Source organism: Xiphophorus couchianus, chromosome 5 (genome assembly GCF_001444195.1).
Source record: "Xiphophorus couchianus chromosome 5, X_couchianus-1.0, whole genome shotgun sequence".
NCBI lineage: Eukaryota > Metazoa > Chordata > Actinopteri > Cyprinodontiformes > Poeciliidae > Xiphophorus > Xiphophorus couchianus.
In genome coordinates, this window is record NC_040232.1 from 38,633,436 (window position 1) to 38,658,485 (window position 25,050).

The window sequence follows — 25,050 nt, forward strand, 5'->3', positions numbered from 1 at the left end:
CCTGCTGTTATCAGGACTTGCTTTATGCGTGTTGAGTCTTCTCAAGGTCCTCTGAACATCAGCTGCATTCAGTTTGAGTATCTGTTCACCCAGATGAGAGGTAGATTTTCTCACAGGAGTGTTTGTTGAGGGCTTCAAAATGAGTATTTGTTAAGTATATTCAGAAAGTATGAGTTGGAAGACTGGACAAATACAAAACTTTAATTTATGCACATTTATTGACTTACATTTATGAATTTAGATGTCTACACATGCATTTTTAATTGACAATAATTGACAGTAATCTTACCCCATAGGTAACTCCTTGCCTCCCCTAACCCCCGTAATCCTAACCCATTTCTTCAGTGTCCATTTTATATTTCTCTCGCAAAGATAAAGCATTTCTTTCCCATCTGTGGTCTAAGTACACAAAAATGCTAAACAGTCTTCTGTGATGGACAGGTGACCGGTCCAGGGTGGCCCCACCTCTCGCCCATTGACCGCTGAGAGGCATCAGCACCCCTCACAATCCCACTTGGGATTAGTGGACATCTTAGGATTTTTCTCACTGAGATAAAATTCTTCTTGCCAACTTTGCTCTAACTCCTTATGTTTCCACAGCAACTAAAACAAACAAAAACCTGACAGGTTTTGACATCATAATGTCAATGAGAATCTCTATGTTCTCATCAGTGATGTCATAAATGTTCAGAGAGATACAAGAATTCTCAGTTTGCTTTTCAACTTGGTTGGAGGTAGATCGATCCCAGAGAGACGACTTCAAACTGACTTTACAAACCATTTTAACTGAACACCAAGTCAAGAGGATTTTTGCCTGTGATGGGACCTTGGATTTCTTGTTACGAAGGGAGTTGAAAAGTTGTTAGGATATAGCACAAGAGGCAACAATGTCCTTGTAGAGAGCTCTGAGGACGAGAGATGAAAATACTTTGCTTTTGACATTGAAACCTGAAGACCAAAAGGACATGGAAGATTCCTCTAAGGATGAGAAAGTTACCATCAAAACCACAACTACGGATTTGACAGTAAAGGCATCAGAAAACTTTGTTGCTTTTGAAAGTGTCAATGTTCCTCATGACCAAATGGACCTGGATGTGTTTGCTTGCTCACAGTTTTAGTGAGTTAACTTTACAACCACACTTAACTCTTTGCCAACACAGATATTACAAAAAAATGTCTTTACCAGTCTTCCCAAAAATATAACGGACCTGGATGTGACTCCAAGCTGAAACAGCGAGGAAATTGTGACAAATATTGAAGAAATCTCTGAGGATTCATCATTAGAAGAATCCTCTTCAGCAGAAGAAAAGAAATTCAAGATGACAGATGATTTCAACAGTGTGGATGCTAATCTTGAGCCAACCATGTACTTTTGAAAATTGACATGGAGAAAGAAGGAGACCATCTCTGGTTCATCAAGTCTGATCATGATGAGTTTCATTTTATCTGTGCTGCAAACTAAGAGCTGTGACTCAGTTTGTGTCTCAGTTTGTGAGTTATGGTAACCTTCATCAGGTGAAAACTTCACATCTTGTCTAGTATTGCTTTGCTCACAGAAAACCTTCTTTTTGACAATTTGAAATATTTAAAACATTTCTCTTTTCTTTTTCTTGTGTATTGTAGAAGTTTGCTGTAATTTCTGACACATTTGTGATTAGTGAAAATTTGACTCACAGCTTTAAATGTTTAACTAATGGAGTGTTTTATATGTTTTTTTTAATAAAGCAAATTATATTTTTTGTTTATTTTATAAATAAATACTCAAAGAGGTTTTAGATTAAGTCTGTTGTGTGAAAATGTTGAGGAAACCAAATAAATACTTTCTCGTGTCACAATACTGTTTGATTTATACCAGAATGATCAGAACCAACCTCTCAAAACACAAAACTAACTTGAAAAAAGTCTCAATAAAACACCTAAAAATGAGGGGGAAAAAGAATGATTCAAGACTTTGTCTTGTAACTCTGTCTGTTTCATACGATCCTTCAAACCTGCTGATGTTTTACACACTGAAAGGCGATCAACTTGACATTGACGCATTTACTTTGTATGAGCTTCTGAGATGCCGTCTGAGACCCTTTCTTTTTTTTGTTGTAGTGTTGAAAACAGGTATAAAGTTGCAGGAACGCAATGGTTCTGACGTAAGATGAAGCATGACTGAGGATTTATTTTAATTAGTGTTCACATTCCCAGCTGAGACACATGAATCCATGTGCAGCTCAGCCTGTGTTTTGTCCAGTTTAAATGTTTGCAGTTGAAAAACCGACGTCTAAGATAAGTGAAAGGAGGAGTTTCTCATTTGTTTACAGCCCTCGCACAAAATGGGTCAGTAGATAATCAGAACTTGCTTCAATTTAGTGGCTTCGGGAACACGAGGGAGGAACAGGCATTCACAGAAAGCACTTGCACAGCTTAAGTAAAATGAGATGTTTGTCTTTAAGGTCGAACCACTCCATTGTTGAAGACATCCGACGTGGAGAGGGGAAGATTTATGGAGCCGAGCTGCTCAAAGACCTGCTGAAGCTCCTGCCTGATGCAGAGGAGGTCTGTGTGTTTGGCCTGTGTTCTCGTATGAATGGTGAAAATACTCATCAAAGACAATTTGTCTAAAAAAACCCCAAACAAACAAAAAAACCCCTTAGGTTCTGCTCAGCTTCCTCTCGCTTTTTATCTTCTCTGCAGTTCAAGAAACTGCAGGCTTTTAAAGGAGAGCCAGACAAGCTGACACTGGTTGATTCCTTTATGTACCTCCTAATCCAGGTGCCACGGTAAGTTGGTGCAGTTCATGCAAAGTTGTTTCCATCAAAGGGGAATCTGGAGTCAGCAGTTTTTGACAGGGTTTATCCTGAAATACTGCATGAAGATGATTTCATAACCTTTCTGGGGAGTTTGCAGGAGGCTGGAAATGTTCTGCTGAATAACACAGTTCACATAGTCAACGTTCCTCAATCTCATTTAATTGGTAGAAAAATCTTAAATGTATTTTGGTATTCGTTTCCAGATTGGACTGATACAAGGAGGCAGTATAAACTTGAGGCCATGCTTAGTTCCATTGTTGCATTTATTTTAAGCTTTTTAATTAGTGACTATAGAAATGGTTTCTGGTCGTTACCTGCCTGTCCAATTCCACTCTAAAACAATTCTCACTTCCAAAGTAGTCTGGACTTTCTCCCCTTCACTTGGATTGTCTCCTGTAGATTTTCTACAGTTCGCTTTCATAACAGATAGCTGTTATGAAAGCAGACCTGTAGCTATTTGAATCCAGTCTTACAGTTTAAAAGGCGATTCTGCCTAATACTGATGTGAACTTTTGATTTTAATAACCTGTTAAAAACCAGACCCTTGTCCTACACTATTTGTTTCTTCCCGAGGGTCTGGCCTCTCAGCTATTGAGAAACCATTGCTTCCTGGAGGCGTGGCCTATGTTGAGGTTAAAATTTTTCCCAATTTCTAACATTTGTCTGTGACGTATGCAATGGACCAGTCCGACGCTATGAAGCTTGAAACAACCATCCTCCACTATGAAGAAAGAAGAGCCGATTCAAACGAGGTGCTGTTAACATTAATTCAGTATTTGGAAATGTGGCCAACATGGACTGAACGGCTTCATTTACTTCCTCTGCTGCCATTGCTAAACTACAGGCAGGCTGCGATTCTAAAACAGCGCAGAAACTCCACATACATTTAAAACTTCTTCTGTTCACTGACTTGCCAGTAGAAAAGCTACTGGACTGAATCCAAGTGAATGGAAGAAAGACCAGACTGTACTGGGAGTAACTTTGTTTTTTGAGCGGAGTTGCACAGGAAGGCAATGGCCCGACTGGAATTTAAGGACATTTTTTAAAATCCCAGCAACAACAACAACAAAAAGACTCTCTTATTATTCTGCCATTCAGCAATTAGAACATTTTTGGGTTTTCATAATAGACCTAAAACAAATGAATAACCAATTTCAACTGTAGCCATCTGAAACTCAGTTCAATGTATGATATTCACAAATATTCAGTTTCCCCCAGGATTCAGTAACATTTGAAATAACAACCAGAAGTCAATTGCTCTTAAAAAAGAGCTTCAGCAGCTCTCCACCTGCTGCTATGCAATCCTCTCACTGCCTTGGTTTGTAGGTTTGAAGTTCGGATCGAGGCCATGGTTCTCTGTGAGGAGTTCTTCCCTTGCGGTGCTGCGATGAGTCATGACATCGATGTCATCAGAGCCGCTACTGAAGGTATGACGCACGTAAAATACGGCGCCGCATAACGCTTTATACATGAAGCTCCTGGTAGACATCTGGACCCAGTGCTCAGTTTCTGACCTAACCAACATATTTCAATTTGATAAATATTCAGTCTTATTTATCTGACATATTTTTCACTTTTAACATTTAAATAAAAGTTATTTTAAGTAGTCTCCATAGGTTTTTCACTTACCAAAACGTTTTTGCACAATCACATCTAAACTTTCAGCTGCAGTCGTTTGTACTAAATCAGACTGAAAATTTTTTTTTGTACAGATAAATCAGAATGTCTGAACTTGTGTTGTTATCCTTGAGCTGATGTTTTCCTCTGGAGTCTCTAATATGTTCCTGTCCTGTAGAGCTGATGAACTGTGAGGAGCTTCATGCCATCCTTCATCTGGTCCTGCAGGCTGGAAACATCATGAACGCTGTAAGAGTTTAGCCTCATTAAACACTCACATATGGTGTTAGTTATTAGCCTGGAGCCATTCTGCATATTATGTGAAATTTTTACTTTTAACTTATATTTACTCTCTGATTCAAGTCACCTTCTTTTTAACAACTTCTTTTAACCCTCCTGCTGTTTTAGCGCGACACTCAGGAGTAGTCATGTGTCATAGTCTTTCTATGTCATAGTAAAACAGCGGGGGAAGTGGGAGGGTCGTCCCATCAGACCGTCAGTTTCCGAAACCACACAACAAAAACACTGATAAAAGCTCAGTGTGACCCCACCGGACTGCGCACAGAGTAAAACACTCATGTGGTGTAATCTATTAAAACTGCAGGAGGGTTAAACTTACCTCATTTTATTTTTTCAGCTTTTTAAAAACAACATGATTTTGATATTCTAAAGTTTTACTTGGCACTGTGAAGGTGTATGAGGTGATGCTTACTGCACAGAACAATCATCTGAACTCATCAACAGTTTTCTGATAACATTTTGCTTGTGTTTCAAACACAGTGATCACCTTTTGCCTCTGCTGAATATCTCTCTGTCCACAGGGTGGCTACGCAGGAAATGCTGTCGGATTCAAGCTGTCGTCTCTACTCTCATTGGCCGACACTAAGGCCAACAAGCCAGGAATGAACCTGCTGCATTTTGTTGCCATGGTTAGTAAGCCTGGAGATATAATTATCTATCTGTCTGTCTGTCTGTCGATCGAATGAACGAACGAACTCTGGAAAAGATTAAGAGACCACCCACTGCACTGAACCCTCATGGTTATTCCTACATTCTGAACTCTTCTTGAGTTCAAACGTTAGTATTGTTGTTTCTAAATGAATATGAACTTGTTTTCTTTGCATTATTTGAGGTCTGAAAGCACTGCGTCTTTTTTGTTAGTTTGAACATTTCTCATTTTCCGTAAATAAAGACTAAATGTTTGCTTGGAATTTCAGAGACACGTTGTTAGTAGTTTATAGAATAAAAGAACAAAGTTCGTGTTATTCAAGCGTATACTGTACCTATGGAGAGTAAAATCAGAGAACTGATCATTTTGCTGTGTTCTCTTATTTCTTTCAAGAGCTGTATATCTATAGCACGTTTGAGTCATACCATTTTTTGTATTTTTCTTTCAAAGTGACAATGTTTAAGGAGATTATTGTTGCTCTGTTTTTCTTGTTGCTGAACTTTGGCAGCTTCTTTAGACGTTTTTACTGATTGTATGGAATGCTTCAAAGGAAACAGGAGAAATAAGGAACCAAACCTCACTGACCAAAAAGTAAGGCATAAGTGTCCATCCAGCTGCAGAAAGGTCAGCATGAGACCTCAGATTCACATATAAGCTGTGTTTTATAAGCGAGCTCTGAACAATATTCTGTCATGGTTAGGTAGAAGAACTTCACAGAAAGTAAGAGAGAAAAGCAGAGTCAGGAGAAAAACTTAGAAAGACCTTCAGAAAGCCAGGAGGGTCTGGCACTCTGGAAGCTCCATATAAACAAAGTGGGTTTGGTTTTATGGTGTAACTGTGACAGGAATCATGCTTCCCTAACAACAAACCCTGGATCACCAGTGAGCTACTGGAACTGCTATGTTGAGATCCATCCTTACTCCCAAAACTTTAGTCCTGCTGTAAGAGGAAGAGGAAATTCCAAACACTGTGATTCCAGAGGGATGTTTGGAGAGCAGATGGTGACCAAAAGCATAAAAAAAGATAAAACTGGGTCACCAAACTTAAGCAGCTCCATAAAACGTCCATGTGTCTTCAACACGGCGCACATCCTACTTTATCCAGCTCAGTGTTAAGTGTTGTGATGTAAACTATCTGATGTTTCCCCACACAGGAGGCGAAGAAGAAGGATGAAAAGCTGCTGAAGTTTCCAGAGAATCTGCAGCATGTACAGAGTGCAGCCAGGTGAGCAAAATGTCCTTCTGGTGTTTGCATTTGATATTAAATACATATTTATACTCTACCATCCAAATGTTTTACTGATATTTAAGCTTTGCACCTGCACTATTGAAGAGTCGTGAATCAATTTTGAAGTGATTGAGTGGGTTCACTGAAGAGTCTGGCCTCTGTCACATGCACATTGCAGTGTGAGTCCTTCTAGCTTCCCAAGGTCAGATGTGTGTGTTCAGTGCAGCTCCTGCACTGCAGAGGCTGCATCACTGCTCCGCTCCTCCCAGCAGTCCTCCAGTTCTTAAAGTCTGAAAAAATCAAAAGAACTGACTGAGGTTTGTGTATTACCCTTGAGTCAGTTCAACTCAATTCGATTCAAAAAACCTTATTCATCCCCAGCGGGGCAATGACTTCATAGAAAAACAGGGCAGTATGCATTAGCAAAGTCCAAATGGGCAGTGAGGTTAGTGAGTCCTGTGGGATGGAGCGATGGAAGTGTGTGTGAGGGCTGTGAATGTATGTCAGTCGGGAATTCCTGACCTCTTTCTTGTGTCTGTGCAGAATTTCAGTTGAAAACATTGAGCTGGAGTTTTCCTCCTTATACGTCCGGATCAAATCCCTGGAGGAGAAAATCCAAGGAGAAGAGCAGCTCCAGCTGCAGCTGGAACCCTTTCTGCAGGTGAAGCTGCTGCACTGATGTCACACAGCTAACACACACACGTTTGCTTGGCTGTCTTTGTGAGGACTTTCCATCGACTTCATTCATTTCTACAGCCTAAACCTTAACTTTATCTTAACTCTAACTCTAACCCTAACCAAAACTCAATTCACACCTTAGTCCTGAATCTAACCCCTGACCCTAAAACAGCGTTTCTCCTTGTGGGGACCAGGCTTTGGTCCCCACAACGTAGTATGTGTCAGGAAAATGGTCCCCACAAAGTATTACAAACTAATGCACAGAGTTCTGGAGCTTCTGACTCAGCTGCTGCACCCAGCAACATCTGTAAAATAGTAGATGGTTGAGAAAACGTGGGTTTGTGTTTGTTGTCTGCTCAGAGCTCAGCTCAGACGCTGCAGGACTTAAAGAGGCGCAGGCTGGAACTGCGAAAAGAGGGCAACACTCTCATCGATTTCTTTTGTGAAGACAAGGACACCTTCAAGCTGGATGAGTGTTTCCGGATCTTTCAAGACTTCTGCATTAAATTCAACAAAGCAGTAAAGGTCAGTGTGAGTGGAAAGAGGCAATATTTGCACTGTTTTTAGCAGCCATGGTAGAGATTATTAAAACAGCCTAAAATGCATTCATCTTTCATTGCAATAACAATTTTTTTTTTTAAATCCAGAATTTAATTAGAGTTTGTTTATTCAATGGAGGATAAACATATACTGTACATATAGTGCATTTAGTCAGAGCAATAATGAAAAAGTTAGAAAGAGCAAAGACAGCAGGGCGTAAAGTGTGGTGAAAAAATTTCAGTGGTTAAAAAAACAACAGTCTTTTGTTATGCTTCACTTTTAAAAGAGTCATTTATTTCAACTTCTTTGAAACGTTTTTTGTCACTGCTTTACTTTGTGTGTCTGATTTCAAAATAAAAGCACGACGAGCGGTGCTGCTTCATAGGTTGTGGTAGGTAGTTTGGTTGTGCATCAGCAGAGATAGCAGAGTATTTTTCATCAGCAGCATCTGAAATGAGTCCAACAAAAAAGAGAAAAACCTCTGACATGTGAGAGTACGGCTCACAATAAGGTTCTGTTTAAATAAAAATAATAAACCCCACATCATGAAGCTGCCTAACCACAACTAACCACAAAAACGTCAATCTGTTTATACTTGTAATACTTGAATTTTAAATATTCAATCAACATTTAACGTCCTAACATTCATTTGTCTGCCTGTCTGAATGACCAGTTAGAGTTAATCTTCTGTAAACTGTCTGGTTCTGCACTGAAAATGAACTGTGTATTTATTGTGTTGGCCAGGACTCCCTTGAAAAAGAGTTTTTTAATCTCAATATAATTTCTTTTTTTAAAAGCAGCCAGAGGTCCAAAAATACTTCAAAGAATTCAGAGAAGGTCACTTTATAAAATTGCACAAAATCTTATAAAGTGAAGAATCGTTTAAAGCGAAGAGGTACTGCTCAGCACTGTGTTTTATACCAACCAATCAGGGTGAGGGTTGGACTTCTATGAAATCATTTCTTTAATAATCAAAGCGAGTAGCAGGAAATGTAAATCCAAATGAAGATAAACATTTTAAGGATGTTTAGCTAATTCACATGCAGTTGAGTGTATGTCAGTACACAGGGAGAAACACTGCCTGCCTTGTACAAGTATCCAGATCTTTTGACTTTTTTCACATATTGTAAAGTGGCAACCACAAACCAGAGTGCATTTTACTGGAACTTTTTCATGATAGACCAACATGAAGTTGCACGTAGGAGATAAAATATACATTCGCTTTTTTTTTTTACAAATAAATATGTGAAAAGCGTGGCATGTAATTGTAATGGTATTTACAGGCTGTGTACATCTCTCATTACTTAGAATTCCTAAAGTCTCCCTGCTCCTGTTTTGTCTCAGGACAACAAGGAGCGTGAGCTGAAGGAAGCAGCCAGACTGCGGCGGCTCAGGGAGCTGGAGGAGAAGCGCTTTGCGTGGGCCGCTGAGGATCACAGCGGCGTCTTCGGCCGCAGCAGCAGCGAGAGCGACGTGGAAATGCTCACCAAGGAAGGCCTGCTGGACTTCTTCCAGAAAAGATCCCAGAGTCCAAACAGTCCGCTCGGACGCTCCGCCAGCGCCCGCCGCCACCGTCACACTATGACCTCCATAGTAGACCGTGAGCTCCAGGGTTACCTGGAGCTGTTCGGAGGCGCTGGGAATCCCACCGGCTACTCCAGGTTCTACAGCCTGCCTCGGCCCGGCCGGCCTCTCCACAGGAACGCCACGCCGTGGATTCTTGGTCAGGATGACAGCAGAGAGGCGATGTCTCCACATGCAGAAACGGAGCCTATCAACTCTCTGGCCAGCTTCTCCTCCTCTGGCGTGAACGACAACGAGGTCGTCAACGACAACAATAATTACTCGTCTGTTTCAGAGGGCAGCGCTTTGCCTCGGCCCTTCTGTGTCTTTCAGAAGCCCGCCCACCTTCCCAACCCGGCGGTTTCTGGCCTCATGAATGTCAGCGTGGACAAGCATACTTTAGTTCAAGCTCCTCAAAGTTTTGACCTGCAGAGCCCAAACAACAACAGTGACCATAAGCACTTTGTCAGCCATGGCGATGTTGTGGTAACTGAACTTGAACAGGAGGCAGAACATTCTCATCATGGACATCAGGATAAATTCATGTTTGATGAGGTTTTGGAGAAAAGAGCTGGGGAAGGTAAAGGCGAGACAGGAGCTTCCTCTGAGAGGGAGAAGGAGGACAAGGACTGCAGCACAGTCTCATCCACAACCTGTGATACTCCCCTCCCTCTGGATACCTCTGTGTCCAACAAGAAGCCCATGTTTTACATAATAGACTGCACCGAAACAGACTGCTCTGTGGTTCTGGATTACTCCGAGGTTGAAAGCTCATCGCTCACCAAAGAAGGTCTTCAGTTTGTTCCTCAGTGGAGCAAAGACCTGGAAAGCCAGCAAGGTCCAAATTCCCCCTGCAACGACCAGTCCATCTCAACCAGTGAGCTCTCAGCGCCCAAATCTGCCGACGTAACATCCGTGGCGGCATCTGCTACCACAGAGGACTGGGACACAGAGAGCTGCGACACGGCAGAGGGGAAACAGGAGAAGGACCAGAGAGCAGGCAGAAAACCTCTGAACTCAAAGAGCAACAAAGTGTCAAAGGGCAGCGGGGGTCGAGGGGTTCGGACTCTGACCAGCGGCGACAGCCAGGGAGTCCGGAAAGTTGTCCCCATCAGCAGGGTGAACAGGCCGGGCAGCAGCAGGAGGACAGACAGACCTTTGGTCCAGGACGGCGGAGAGGCACACCGACACCTCCGTGACCAAAGCACCCCTGCAAGAGGAAGAGCCGAGAAGACAGCGAGGCCGCCTCGACACTCAAGCGTTCCTCCTGATGAGTCCAAGGTCCAGAGGGGGGGTGGTCTCACAGGGGGAGTGTCTAGGTGGGCGCGAGATTCAATGCCGAGGAAAGCTTCCTTCCACAAGCCAAGCGCCAAACCGCTCAGAAACATCCCAAAGCCTGTTCATGAGGAGAAGATGTGCCGCTCCACCATGAGGGCTCTGGCTCAGGCCGGGACCCCTGGGGGGCCTTCCTCCGAGAACAGCAGCTCAGAACCGCAAAGCGCTAAGAACTCCTCCAACGTCCCCGGCTTTGCCCGAAACACTGTAGCTTCATCTTCCAGGACCAAGAGGGACCTGGGCCCTCCGTCCATCCCCACCACTCCGTCCCGCAGCCCCTCGCTCCGGGGGCCCCGCACCTCCACCGAGCAGAACCGGGCCTCACCGACACCTCAGAGCAACGAAGAAAAGCCTCCAGGGACACACCTGCGGCGGGTGCACAGCGTCAAGGCGGCCAGCCGCAGCGCCTGTCGCAGCGAGACCCCGCCTCCAACATCAACACGGGGGAGCATTCGGAAGACCAGCAGCTTTTCTGAAAAGTCTGTGCAGCTCAGAGACTTGTTGCTGTCTGGCAAAGCCACAAAGCCGAGCTGGAAGTGAAACCAGACCTGGTTAAACCTGACTGCAGTCACAGACGACCTCTCCATTTAGAATAGAGTGATATTTACTTGCCTTACCAATCCACAGTGGAGAGGAATCCTCTCTAACATGCAACAGACCTGAAGCTGAAATCCATTTTAAGCTGCTTCACCCTCTGAGGTTACATCTGTAGTTGACAACTGCAAAGAGCAAGATGCAATGAACCTCTCTTCGTTTCTGTTGTGTTTCTATAGAAAAGTTACTTTTGTTGCTCCACTAACATGACAAGTGGTAAATTGGTGATCTTACACAGAAGCCTTATTGCCTGCTTAGCTGTTAATCTGCAGAACCCTGAATGCTACTGTGTGTAACGATGTTAATGTTTAAAAAAAAATACTGACTCACTACCATAATGCTGCTAATTAGCTCTGATTGTTCCCTTTTTTTTATTTCAGGGTTTCAGAATCTGGTAAATCTCGCTGCTGTCACTGTGCCTTGAAAAAGTATTGATACGCTGAGAACTTTTTCACATTTTCTCAAGTTACAACAACAACAACAAAAAAACTACAATAAGTTTAATTTGTATTTTATGTGATAGGAAGATAATGAGTAGTGTACACATTGGCAATGGCAGGACTGCACTATGTGAGGAAATAATGTTATGCAATATGCTCAATATTTCAAGTATAATATTGCTCAAGTCCTCATTTTCTGTTTCTCAGTGGTTATTGCGATGCTTCACATGCTCTGTGACCTCTAGCATCGGGACGTCTGATCTGAGTCATGCAGGTCAGTAAATGTCAGGCTGGATGTATAATTTTCAGATTGGTGGAATTCACGTCTATAAATCACTCTGGGATTTCTGAAGGTTTTTATTTGGGGACATCAAAGTAAACAGGGTTCAATGCAAAGGCTCTCCACAGTTTTCAGATTTTTATTTCCCCTTCACAATTATGTGCAGCCTTGCCTTTGTGTTGGTCTATCACATGAACTGCCAAATGAATACTTACATGTTTGTGGCTGTAATATGAGAAATCATTCAAAATGTTGAGTGGTATTCATGCTTTTGCCAGGTGTTGTGTGTGTTTTCGTTTTGTCCGGTCCTCCAGCTGTTTCCTTTGCTCAGTACCTCAGACAGATCGCTGTGGCCTTGTAATCACATGAGAAGGACTCATTGATTTTTACATGCTGACAACATGGACATAATCTGATCAGTTATAGTCCATGGCATTCTCACGGTAGAACAACATGTAAATTCACAAATAAAAAACCACTGTACACAAGCTGCTTTTGGTACCTTCTCTAAGTGTCAATAATTTGTATGTGCATGAAATCACTGTGGACATCAGAAACTTGGAATAAGATGATAAATATTGACGATGTAAAATAAAAATATTGAGAGAATTTAAATAATACTGAAAGTATGGCTAGTGATCCCTTCATACTTTGAATGTCGCGTAGCGCTATGAAAAGGTTTTTGCCTCGTTAAGATTTATCTTGTTTTTGCTCTTCAGTCCCACTTCAAAGATAACCTGAGTAGATCTGATCTGAGGATTTAGTAGAGTTAGATCATCTCTCTCAGGATGTTTGTTGGCAGGTGGCTCTTTGTGGGGGTTTTTGGTCAGCGGCGGCATTTAACCTGAAAATTTCTGTTTGACACATTTCTCATGAACTTTGACCTTACCTGAGGCAAGAGAGGCCTGCACGACTTCAGATGTTCTATGATGGTTGGTGACCTCCTGGTTGAGTCCATATTTTGTTTTCTCCATTTGTGTGTGGTGACTCTCTTCATCTTCAAACTGCTTAGTAACTCTTTCTAGACTCATGAATATCAACAGCATGTCTCAAATTTCTCAATTCTTTTCAATCGTGACATAAAATTGCTTAATGAAGACATTTAATCTCCGTTTTGTTGGATTTGTTCTCTATAAGTACGATTGTTGACACTACTGGTCCAGCAGGTTTTCTACTATGTGGTTCATATCCAACAAAGAGGACATTTACTTTTTGGCTTGGATAGATTTTTTTTCTTGGGATAAATCATCATTTGAAAACAGTTTGACTATCTTTGATTTGTGTGACAAAACAGCAAAAATAAAAAAAATAAAACAATAGAAATCTGTCAGGGACAAATGCTTGTTTGCAGTTCTGATTCCTACAGACCTTCAGTTTTTGTCATCATTTAACATTTAACTTCCAGTTTATAAGAATAGCAATAGCAAATCATTTATTTGAAATAGAATTTCTAACACAGGAACAACAAACTAGTGTCAAAAACCACAAACACCAGAAATAATCTTTCAGATTCTTTGAGATATCTATAATTATGATCTTCACATCTTCTCAGGATGTCATGGTTTTTGTGTTTGAAATGTAAATCAAATCGTGGCATATTTTTGCTTATTTTGTTTTTCACAAAAACATAGTTTGTATCCGAGGACCAAATTATATTATGCTTTTTAAATATAAAGTAGAATGCGAATTAGAATATAAATCTCAATTTTGTTTATTCCAACTCACAGTACAAACTGTAATTTTTCCTGTGTTGCGTTGGCACATTTCATAGTTTCCTGTGAAATAATGCCTATAGACCATTTTCATTGTGCTGTTCAGAAAGGTCAGTAAATATATTCATTTATTCATAAAAGGTGGTTTAGAAACCGCCTACGGATTTAGAAACATTTTACCCTAAAAGCTCTAATATCTTATTTATTTTTCATAGCTCTTAAAATGTTTTTGCTTAGATGGCAACAAAATTCATATCTCACATTCTTCATTATTACCAAGCCTGTTGTTTCCCATCAGTCGTCCTGGCTGCGATAAAAACAGATTTATAAAATGAGTCACACTGAGCTTCATCAGGATCTCCATTTTATGTACGCTGTCTAGTGACTGGTAATATGTTTACATTCAAAATACAAAAGCAAGTGCAAACAGATGTCCTGCAATAATCCCCATCAGATCGTTGAGAGCTGCAGGGTGTTGGCATGTCGTCGCTCTTCCTGGTCCTAAAATGCAAATCAAGGTGATGGCATAAAGGCTCCAAGCTGACATGCTGACCATGTAAACACACAAATGTATTTTTGCTGACTAATCAGGACTTCCTTTCATTTTACTAACAGTTTGTATCTAACCCTGCCCCTAAATAATCAATTTAAGGCAAGGTTTCACAGAACTGTCGCCTAAACAACCCCAATCTAGAACCACCCAGACACTAATATTTAGTATTCCACAAATACACCCAACCTCCCCTGGCCCCTGTAATCCTAACCCATTTCTTCAGTGTCCATTTTATATTTCTCTTGCAAAGATAAAGCATTTCTTTCCCATCTGTGGTCTAAGTACTCAAAAATGCTAAACAGTCTTCTGTGATGGACAGGTGACCGGTCCAGGGTGGCCCCACCTCTCGCCCATTGACCGCTGAGAGGCATCAGCACCCCTCACAATCCCACTTGGGATAAGTGGACATCTTAGGATTTTTCTCACTGAGATAAAATTCTTCTTGCCAACTTTGCTCTAACTCCTTATGTTTCCACAGCAACTAAAACAAACAAAAACCTGACAGGTTTTGACATCATAATGTCAATGAGAATCTCTATGTTCTCATCAGTGATGTCATAAATGTTCAGAGAGATACAAGAATTCTCAGTTTGCTTTTCAACTTGGTTGGAGGTAGATCGATTCCAGAGAGACGACTTCAAACTGACTTTACAAACCATTTTAACTGAACACCAAGTTAAGAGGATTTTTGCCTGTGATGGGACCTTGGATTTCTTGTTACGAAGGGAGTTGAAAATTTGTTAGGATATATCACAAGAGGCAACAATGTCCTTGTAGAGAGCTCTGAGGACAAGAGATGAAAATACTTTGCTTTTGACATTGAACCCTGAAGACCAAAAGGACATGGAAGATTCCTCTAATGATGAGAAAGTTACCGTCAAAACCACAACTATGGATTTGACAGTAAAGGCATCAGAAGACTTTGTTGCTTTTGAAAGTGTCAATGTTCCTCATGACCAAATGGACCTGGATGTGACTCCAAGCTGTAACAGCGAGGAAATTGTGACAAATTTTGAAGAAATGTCTGAGGATTCATCATTAGAAGAATCCTCTTCAACAGAAGAAAAGAAATTCAAGATGACAGATGATTTTGACAGTGTCGATGCTAATCTTGAGCCAACCATGTACTTTTACAAATTTTCCAACTCAATCTTCAACTGTTGGACGAATGCCACAACATTATGAACTTGAGTATTACCTGAAGGTTTGTGGCTCAATATCTGGACTTTTTACAGAGACGTCTTTGTTTACAAGGTTTTTCTTTACAACAATCCACCATTCAGGAAGATATTTTCCCCCAGATGAAGTCTTTGCAGTTCAGAATGAAATAAATGAAACACTGAAGATAAATAATGTAGTACATCGGGACAAGCCAGGAGTCTTTTTGTTTTATATGTTACACTATCTGACCCAATATGTCATTAACAGACTGTGAGCTGTACACAACTGACTATTGTGAACAACATTAGAAGTCTTCATGTATTATTTGTAACCTTGGTCCTGTCATTCACCTACCAAAGGAACAATGAGAGGTCAATACAACTAACTACTCTTCTGGACTGTAATACAGTTTGTGTGAAATTGCAGAATGTTGTGACACCTGCAGCCCCAACATAAAGACAGAATACTTTACATGTTTAAATAATTGGCATGTTTTATGTTTTTTGTTTCTTCTATAAAAGTTTGTAAAAGTCTGAAAGTTTTTTAATCATAATTAACATTGAATTAACAGGTTTTTCAATCTGGCATTTTATTATTGAGAAGGGTTTATCACGTTTTACACTAAGGACGATATATTGGCTCCAACGTGAATTCAATATTTCTGGCCAACCATATTTCAATGTTGATCCAATCACATTTTGCTAGCTGGGTTAGTATGATACCACACACTGTTTGAACAGCGACATCTGCTGGCAATTGGCAGTTAATGAACAAAGTGAATTATTTTAAGGCGCAATTTTCGGTTTTGTACAGCTGGTGTCGTGATTCTAAAATTGAAATTACAGTTTAAACAAATTACAACGGCCACTAGTGCGCAAGAAAATTCTAAGGGATGTTTACAGCCTTGCCCACCATCCGATAGAGAAAATATCAAAAATGACCAAGTCAAAACAATAAAGCAGTAGCCTTGATCTGTACGTTTAACATGTTTAATTTCATTTTTTAACACTTATTCCAGGCTGAATCATTACCACAGTTTTGACATGTAAATTGTTAATATCAGTTAAAACTATCAGAAAATAAAAACACCGATAGAAAACACTGTCTCACATCTGCACACAGGTATATGAAGTCCTGTAGGCTTCTCTCTCTCTCTCTCTCACACACACACACACACACACACACACACACACACACACACACAAGCACACGCCCACACAAATTACAGTTGTTTTTTTTTACACTTTATCCTACTGAACACAATGTCAGATACAACTCAGGATTCAGGAGAACAGACGACACTGAAATAGTCTTGTTAAAGCATTGCAATACAGAGAGTCATTCAACCTTAATGTGTTCTCCTTATCCTCCAAAAAGAAAAACTAGCTAGTCATTATGCATCTTTAAAGTCTTCTTTTAAAAGACAGAGGGAAAAAAATACATAAAAGGGTATGATGTTTTTTTTTAAGAGTTTATAAATATGAAAGGCCACTCATCAGTGACTTGTCCCACAGATCTTAACATCGTTTGCATTAATGGTGCAAGAAAACACGGTTAAGTCTTAGAACATAGGTAGCATCGTAACACAGACATTTTCTCTTCCTAGTAAAACCACACATGTGAGATTGTCTCGCTACTACGAGAGGTGGCCATTGTTTAAGTTAAGCAGACAATATTAAAATCTTCTATACAAACAGTGGGTGAGAAGATGTGTCTATACTGCGTCACCTATGATGCAAATCAGTGTGAGGAGATTGTAGCGTTGCCCCAGTTCTTGATGTAAACAGGACTAAATGATGGAAAGAAAGAGAGATTTTAAACAATACCCCAACGCCCATAAGGCATGTACAAGAATCAGAATCATGCCACACGCCGTGTGTGTGCAGCCGTGATATGGACGCGACTCAGGCTATTCAGGCAGCCCAGACGCACCGACTGACCAACACTGAGAGAACATTAGGCAACCACGCTGCAGAGACGCCACACACACGGGTTCACAACTGCAGTTTGTTATTTTACACTGTACATAGTTTTAGGGCGAGTGGAAAAGCCACGTGGCAGTGTCCCGTCACAGGCAGTGAGTTTGAATTCTTCATCTCATAGAGTCATCTCCCAAAGAACTTGTGCTTGAGTAAAAAACAAAAAAACCTTAAAAACATCCCAATGGTGCAAGGCAAGATTAACTGCTTAAAAAAACTCAAGCAGGAAAGGTTCAGGAATATAAAAGAAGAAAATGACAACTATTCTTGGTCACAGTATCACATCCTAAATAAACAAAATAACAAAAAAAATCACCATGTGATGAGTTAATGATTTTAAGTAACACTATTTTCTGTGACCCAATTACCATTCAGGGACAACAGAAATTTGTTTTATGAATATATGTTTTCCCACATTTCAACCACAAACCTCAATGTATTTTACTGGAGCTTCATGTGGCAGACAAAAGGGACTGATGAATGAATACTTTACTTTTTTTCTTCTTGTTTTGACAAATAACATAAAGGATGTGGCCCTAGTGTGTATTTAATCCTCTTTACTCCGACATCCAGTGGAACTGAGAGATTTCAGAAGTCTACTACTTAGTAAAAGGAGTTATTTAAACTCATTATGAATTTCCTGTGGAGTCCTCAGAGGGTTGGAAGAGATTAGTGAACAAACAGCATCATGAAAGTGACAAGACATGTAGGAGACGACCCAAACGACAGGCAGAGACTGCTATAGTCAGATAAGAATTAAAGTCAACATTCTAGTCTAAATGCAAAGTAAAATATGAGGCAAAATTATTTAATCCTTTACTCAACACTCACTGTTAAATAAAGCGGTGGTGGTGTTATGCTGTGGGGGACACTTTTGTTCAGAAACTTCCAAAAGACTCGAGATTGAGGTGGAGATTCACCAAAGCATCATCGTGTGTTAAAGTGTCCCAGTCAAAGTCCAGACCAAGAGTCTGTGGTCAAACTTGCTGGATGCTCTCGATCTTATCTGACTGAGATGGAGCTCTTTTAGTTCTGGGCCTCCAGAAACTGAAAGAAGCAGGCCCTGATGGGCCTGTAGCTGCCATGGCAACTAAAAGCGCTTCAATAACATCGTCTTAGAATTTTTAATCAGAAATAAATATCCATCCACTTTACAGCTATCTGCTTTTTGTTGGTCTGTCAAATAAAATTTTGACAAAATAAATTGATGTTTGTGGTTCTGATGGGGGAAAAGAGGAGAAACTTCAAGGTCTATGAATAACACTGAGGCACTGCATGTCGCTCAGCACAATCCTGAAGGGAGAAAACATTTTTATTCTCCCTCTCCATCCTGATCTTCTGACAGCGTTACATAGCACCCAATAGGCTATAAAATGCAAACAGTGTCCGCTGATTCCCTTTTTAAATGTTTGTCCTATTCCCTTATCGCTGTCAGCTACACACAAAAAAACGAACAAAAAACAAAACATGTTTCGTTTTTCTGTTATGAGTCATCCTGAGGCAGTAGGAGATGAGAACAGTATCAGGCATCCTTTATTTTCATTAGTCAGTTTATTTGGCACAAGTTGAGCCTTTTTCTTTTTTTATCCACAGCTCCCACTTCCCAGATAAACGTGTGTGTTGTACAACAGAACTCCTGGCTCAATTACTTCAGAATGCATTAATGGGTGTGTGTGTGTGTGTGTGTGTGTGTGTGCTGTACATGCACGTAAACACGATGACGGTGGACACGACGATCCGAGCCTTAAGAGACGAGTCGAAAAGGGAATGTGAATGTGGCTCAGCTCAGTCCCTACCTACTGTCACGGCGTTCTGAGTCACTGACTTGTTATTTACAGACATGAGCATTTAGTTAGTGTGTGTGTGTGTGTGTGTGTGTGTGTGTGTGTGTGTAAATGGTACAGTGAAGAGTTTCCATGATGAACACACAGCACACCACATAACCAGGAAGCATTAAACAGTCTACTCCTCGTGAAATTGGAATAAAGCGCATGTTGCACTATTTACAGCTCTATACAATGTGTGTATTGGCGTGTGGGGGTGTGTGTGGCTGTGAGTTGTTTCAGTGGAAAAGCGTCTCGGAGCTGGGGTGGGGGGGTGGGGGGGTGGTGATCAGATACGTCCCAGGAGGAGATATCAGAGGAACAGGAGGAGGAACGGCAGAGAGAGGGCGAACTGGACGAGCCGCTCAAAGCCCATGTGTGGCTTCTGGCTTCATCTTAAACAGATTCGGTGGGATCCTGCTGAGCTCCGTCCTGAGAGCTGTTGGCTGTGAGAACATGGCTGAGGCAGTGCTGTGTTGAACTGGTCTCTAGTGGACTGAGGACTGAGGCCGGGCAGCGGGGTTAGGCCGACTGGCGGGATCCAGTTGGTCGTTGGGAACAGAGCGGCGGTTCTGCTCTGGTCGGTTGGTGGCTAGGTATTTCGCTCTCATACTGGAGGTGTACTGGATGGAGAGAGGGAGTACAAGGAGGAAGGAAGAGCAAGAGAGGAGGATGATGAGAAGCATAGAGGAAGGTACAGGAACAAGAAAAAGGAAACATGAGTTTAATATTTAAACCTCTTTTGTACTTCAGAGCATCAGCAGACGAATCCAGCTGATTCCAAACATTTACATGCTATATTAGAACAAAATGCTATTTTTTTCCCCACTGACTATAAATCACACTGAACTTTTTCTGATTTAGATACATCAGGATTACCAAAATTACTTATGTTTGTTATACTAATACTGAGAGAATGTTTTAGAACTTTCTTCAAAGTTAAAAGTTTACAAGCACTAAGCCGTCAAACGACTTGGTAAAGCTAAGAGAACAATATCAGGTCTCTGTAAGCTTTACAAGAGCAGAATTCACTGGATGAAACCAGATATTTACACTCACCAAACAAAAAGACACAATCTGAAATTAAATCAGACCAAACTTCTTGTTTCAGATCAGTTAGAAAGATTAAAATGATTTCTGTTTTATAAATGCCAGAAAAGGCAAGAAGAGTGTGAGGAGGGAGGTAGAAAAACTTTTCTCAGAAACAGCAGTCGTGTCAGAGGGACCAGAGTCAAACGACAGTAAACTACTGTGAGAAGATTGTGTTTCGAGGGGTTAGGGTTGTCTTGTAAAAATTACTATGGAAACACATGCTGAAGTTTAGGAATGGAACAAAAAAAAATCTTTAACAAAATTCTGTGACTGGTGATTTTTAAAAAAATTTAAAACGTAAAACTGTTGTAGTGTTAAATGACAAGAAAATATATATATATTTTTTACAGTTTATGTAAACATCTGGTGTCAATCACAGGTAGGAGGAGATAAACATACATACAGGACATTGGATCAGTCATTTGGACAGCCAGGATCTGACTACAGCAGTCATTCACTAAGTAGCAGCTGATTAGAGCTACATGAAGTTATTGTGTGATTCCTTTGAAGTTAGTCTACTTCTGATGTAGTGGGTTAGCCTGGTATGCGTTAGTGGCTTGATGTGGGAGTCACAGTAAAAGGGGTCTTGTGTTTCCACATCCCTGCAGAGGGCAGACGGTCAGCGCTGCCTGTGAAAATAACAAGCTGCCGTCATTCAGCTGTTGTGGAAGCTCTGGACGGTGGAGGTGGGAGCAAAGTGGCAGTGTGGCTGCTGGATGGTGAAAGGTGACGAGGGGAGGCACAGAAACAGCAGACACATACACCTCGACCAGAACATGTGCACACATAGACACAGTGTGGAACAGGAAGGAGGGGGGAGAAGAGGAGCTGCAGAGGTTTGGGCTCCAGTGTTTCGGGGGGGGCAGAGCTGCGGTCAGCGAGCGGAGAATGTGTCTGAACGGTTCGGCTTCAGCCGGCCACGGCATCCAAACGCATGACATCTACAGCTGATATGTGTGAGGGGGGTTTTCACCAACAAACAAGCCCAGCAACTGTCAAAAGTCACAACGACCGGCAGAGGCGCATCTCAATAAAGTAGAGTTTCATCAAAAAGGGAAATTCATGGATTCAGTTCAACTCCAAACTCACTGACACGTTTCAAGCACTTATTTTCTTTCTGATGGTTTTAAGCTAGTTGAACTAAAAATTCAGTTTCTCAGAGAAGGAAAAATTACAAAAGGCCGAGACAAAAGAATGTTAATATATACAGCTCTGGAAAAAATGAAGAGCCCACTGCACTGAAAACCTCCTGGTTATTCCACCAAATATTAATTTCTGAACTCTTCCTGAGTTCAAACATTAGTATTGTTGTTTCTAAATGAACATGAACTTGTTTTCTTTACATTATTTGAGGTCTGAAAGCTCTGCATCCTTTTCGTTATTTTGATCATTTCTCATTTTCTGCAGATAAATCCAAACTTTTTGCTTGAAATTTCGGAGACATGTTGTCAGTAGTTCATAGAACAAATGAACAATGTTCACTTGACTCAAACGTATGGCTATAAAGAGTCAAATCAGAGAAACTGATCATTTTTGGTGGTTTCTTCTGATGTAAGTCATGGCCTTCATCCTCCACGAAAGGTCACTGCTAAAGCAGGTGGCCGCTCACAGGTTGCTGCATTTAAGCAGATTAACAGAAAGTTGAGTAGAGAGAAAAGGTGTGGTGGAAGAAGGATGTATAACAGGGAGATAAAACTGGAGAAGATTGTGAAAAAGCAAAACCCACAGAAGAGGTTTAGAAGAGGTTAACCAGACCGAGGAGTCAGAAAAACGACCTGAGTGCTGCTCGGTGGTCCACACATCACACTGTCACTGATTACTGATGGAGCTGTGTCACCTGCTGGTGTTGCTCCGATGTGTTTTATCACGTCCAGAACCAGCACACACCTGGAGAATCTCATGTTTCTCTCTGCTGATGAGTTTCATGGAGATTCCATAACAAGCAAACACTTACAGTATTTCAGTTTGTGCTCAATGAATCGATATAGTATGAGTTTCACATTTTAAATTGTAGTTAGTGGAAAAATTGATGTTTTTGATGATATTCAAGTTTATTGAGATGCACCTGAAATTCATTTTAGCTAGGAGATCTTAGTATGTTTGTTTGCAGTTCCTCCACAGGTTTTGCTGCTGAACGGCAAAAACGCACGAGTTCAGTCTGACAGATGTTCACCACTATGTTAACCACGATACATCAGAAATAGAGGCCAACTCTGTGTCCAACATGACACTATAGGCAAATCAAAACAACAATTTCTCTTTCAATTCACGTGCAAATGGTACAAAAAAACTCTTCTTTTTAAGCTTCAGTTGTCCCAGGCTGCCAAAATGACTCATAAAGCTTGAACCATGGTCACTGTCTAGTTTGAGCACAAATGACACTTGCAGGGATGAAGGGAAAGAGGACTACCTTCCAATATCCACACACAGCATGTCAGACGACTGAGATGGGAAAAACTTCACGCCCTTGTTCTTGGCAGGACAAACAGAATCTCTGTGGGGTTTGTTTTGTGCTGTGGGTATTGGAATACAGTAGAAGGGAACGTGTGATCTAGAAAGTGTGCACTTACAGAGGGTGGAGGGGACTCCCTGCCAATCAGGGGGGTGTTCTCACACCGGGGGTTCTGAAAGTTTGCGTTCTGGCTCCTGCATTGTAAAATAAGAGGTTACTTATTTAATGTGCTCACCCTGCTGCTGAGCTCCTGGTCTGTTTTTGACCTGTAATCTGCTCTACATAACTCTGATCAATTACCTCAATGATAGAATAAACAGGGACCTTCAACTTGGCAATATATAATGTGCACAAAGGTTAAATATTTCCTATCAAGTAACAAGTAGGAACAAAAAACGTGAGGAGCCACAGGAAACTGATATATGCCTTTATATTTAGATTAATTTATTATCAACAGTATTGTTTAAAATGTTTTGATTTGATTAATATGTATGTCGACTTTGTAAATAGATAGCGCCTTGAGAAGGTATTATACACTTTTTTTTTTTTACATTTTATCACATTACAAGTACAAGCTTTGATGTATGATTTTTATGATCATCAAAAAATTTGATGATCATTTTTATTCAGCCCCCCTTCAACCAGGTGCCTCTAAATAAAATCCAGGAAACGCAACTGCATTAAAAGAACAACAGATATCATGAAGAATTAAGGATCACACCAGAAAGGTGTGGATGAAGTTACAAAAACAACGTCCCAATACCAAGTTCCAGTTCAACAGCAGAACTACAAGTGAAGCATCCTACAAATTCTTTTTATAAGACAGTGATGAGAAGGACGTCCTGTCTCCAGTTTGTCACAAGCCTCATACTTCACAGTAAACATGACAGAATGCGCTCTGGTCAAATGAGAGTCAATTCAGGTTGTCCCATTTTGCCTACAGGGAAAACATCAGGTGAGGTAGATCACTACCATCAACCCAAACACACTGAGGCACACGAGTTTTTTCAGCAGGGATTTAGTGGAACATTTAAGAAGATTAAAACAGGAAGAAAACCTGTCACAAGTTCCAATAGACATCACACTGGGTGAGGGATTTATCTATCAGCAGGACAACAGTCCTACACATACAGTCAGAGCTACAATGGATGGTTTAAATCAAAAGCATTTCCATGTGTTAGAATAACTTGGTCTAAGTCCAGAGCTAAACCCAGCTGAGTGTATGGCAACACTTGACCGATGATGTTTCGGCACCCTGTGTCCATTTTGACTGAACTATTTTGCAAAGGAGAACAAGCAGAGGTCTGTCCATGTGGAAAGCTGATGGAGACAGGATTTACATCTGTAAAATATTAACTCCAAGTGGCAGAACTTTTTTACATTAGTAAACAATTAAAAAGCCCTCCATCACTTTTGTTTGTCTTCACACTTTTGTTCTCCTTTCATATTGGCCTATCATTGAAAATCTCATTGAAATACATTTAATATTAGTTTTAATGTGACAAAATGTAAAAAAGAAAAACAGTTTAGCAAAGGCACTAAAAAAAGCCATACTAACTACTCCAGCACATAGTTTCTGCTTGCAGTTAACATGCTGTGCTTGATTAAATTAAAATGCGACAAACAGCATCACAACATTAAAGTTTTTTTTAAGAGTTGTTCTGTTCTGAGCAAGGAAGTCAGTCCTGTGGCAACCACATGCATGCATGGTGACATTATTAGCTTATGTTACTGAGCCGCCAACATGTCTTTGCTGTATTTATCTGATTTCTGAAAATATTGTGGGGATAAACAGGCAGGTCGGCTAACAGAGGCAGCAGGAGTTTTCCTATCACTCCAACAGGTGATCTAATGAGGAGTTTTCTATGCTGACAGGTTGGTCACAGAGCACATGACTACACTGTGAATATGTCTAGGCTGTGTACTCTGGGCCACACGAGGCTAGCATCAGCTGCCTACAGCCTGCATGTGTATTGATTCTGGTAGCCTCTGGCTAGTGGCTGGTGCTAACTCACATGTATTCAGTGACGGGGGCATTGCTGACAGTGTGGGCTGTGGCAGGCAGGCTAGCTTCGCTGCCATAGCTGGAGCCACAGCTGTAGAGACTGGGCATGTGAACACGGTACAGGTTATCGTGCACGCCGCGAGAGGCACCCGACTCGTCTTCTCCGTCCTCGTCATCCATCCTTCAACCGGTCAGATTAAGAGCAGTTCGTGAGAGGGCATGATGGGTGAGAAGGAAAGAAGGTAGAGGGGA

General features: G+C 41.0%; 2 protein-coding genes across 5 annotated transcripts in view; one reads left to right on the top strand and one right to left on the bottom strand.

Annotated features, from left to right (window-relative positions):
• fhdc1 (FH2 domain containing 1) overlaps window positions 1-12,509 on the top strand; it is a 30,783-nt gene extending 18,274 nt beyond the window's left edge. For both annotated transcript variants that reach the window (XM_028016290.1, XM_028016291.1), the window contains exons 4-12: window positions 2,442-2,544; window positions 2,683-2,768; window positions 4,125-4,225; window positions 4,594-4,664; window positions 5,237-5,344; window positions 6,518-6,588; window positions 7,135-7,252; window positions 7,630-7,794; window positions 9,154-12,509. In XM_028016290.1, the coding sequence (XP_027872091.1) occupies window positions 2,442-2,544; window positions 2,683-2,768; window positions 4,125-4,225; window positions 4,594-4,664; window positions 5,237-5,344; window positions 6,518-6,588; window positions 7,135-7,252; window positions 7,630-7,794; window positions 9,154-11,247 (2,917 nt within the window). In that variant the 3' untranslated portion in view covers window positions 11,248-12,509. The remainder of the gene's footprint in view (window positions 1-2,441; window positions 2,545-2,682; window positions 2,769-4,124; window positions 4,226-4,593; window positions 4,665-5,236; window positions 5,345-6,517; window positions 6,589-7,134; window positions 7,253-7,629; window positions 7,795-9,153) is intronic.
• Window positions 12,510-16,420: 3,911 nt separating this feature from the next.
• Window positions 16,421-25,050, bottom strand: part of LOC114143903 (protein tweety homolog 3-like) — a 35,823-nt gene continuing 27,193 nt past the window's right edge. Inside the window, exons 13-16 of one of the 3 annotated variants that reach the window (XR_003595346.1) lie at window positions 24,809-24,979; window positions 22,912-22,987; window positions 16,639-19,872; window positions 16,421-16,601 (exon numbers count right to left, since the gene is read on the bottom strand). Coding sequence is in view for 1 of the 3 variants with exons in the window: in XM_028016296.1 (XP_027872097.1) it covers window positions 19,738-19,872; window positions 22,912-22,987; window positions 24,809-24,979 (382 nt within the window). In the remaining 2 variants the exon portion in view is untranslated. Of the gene's footprint in view, window positions 19,873-22,911; window positions 22,988-24,808; window positions 24,980-25,050 lie in introns of all 3 variants that reach the window. The other 2 variants (XR_003595347.1, XM_028016296.1) reach the window with 2 other exon arrangements.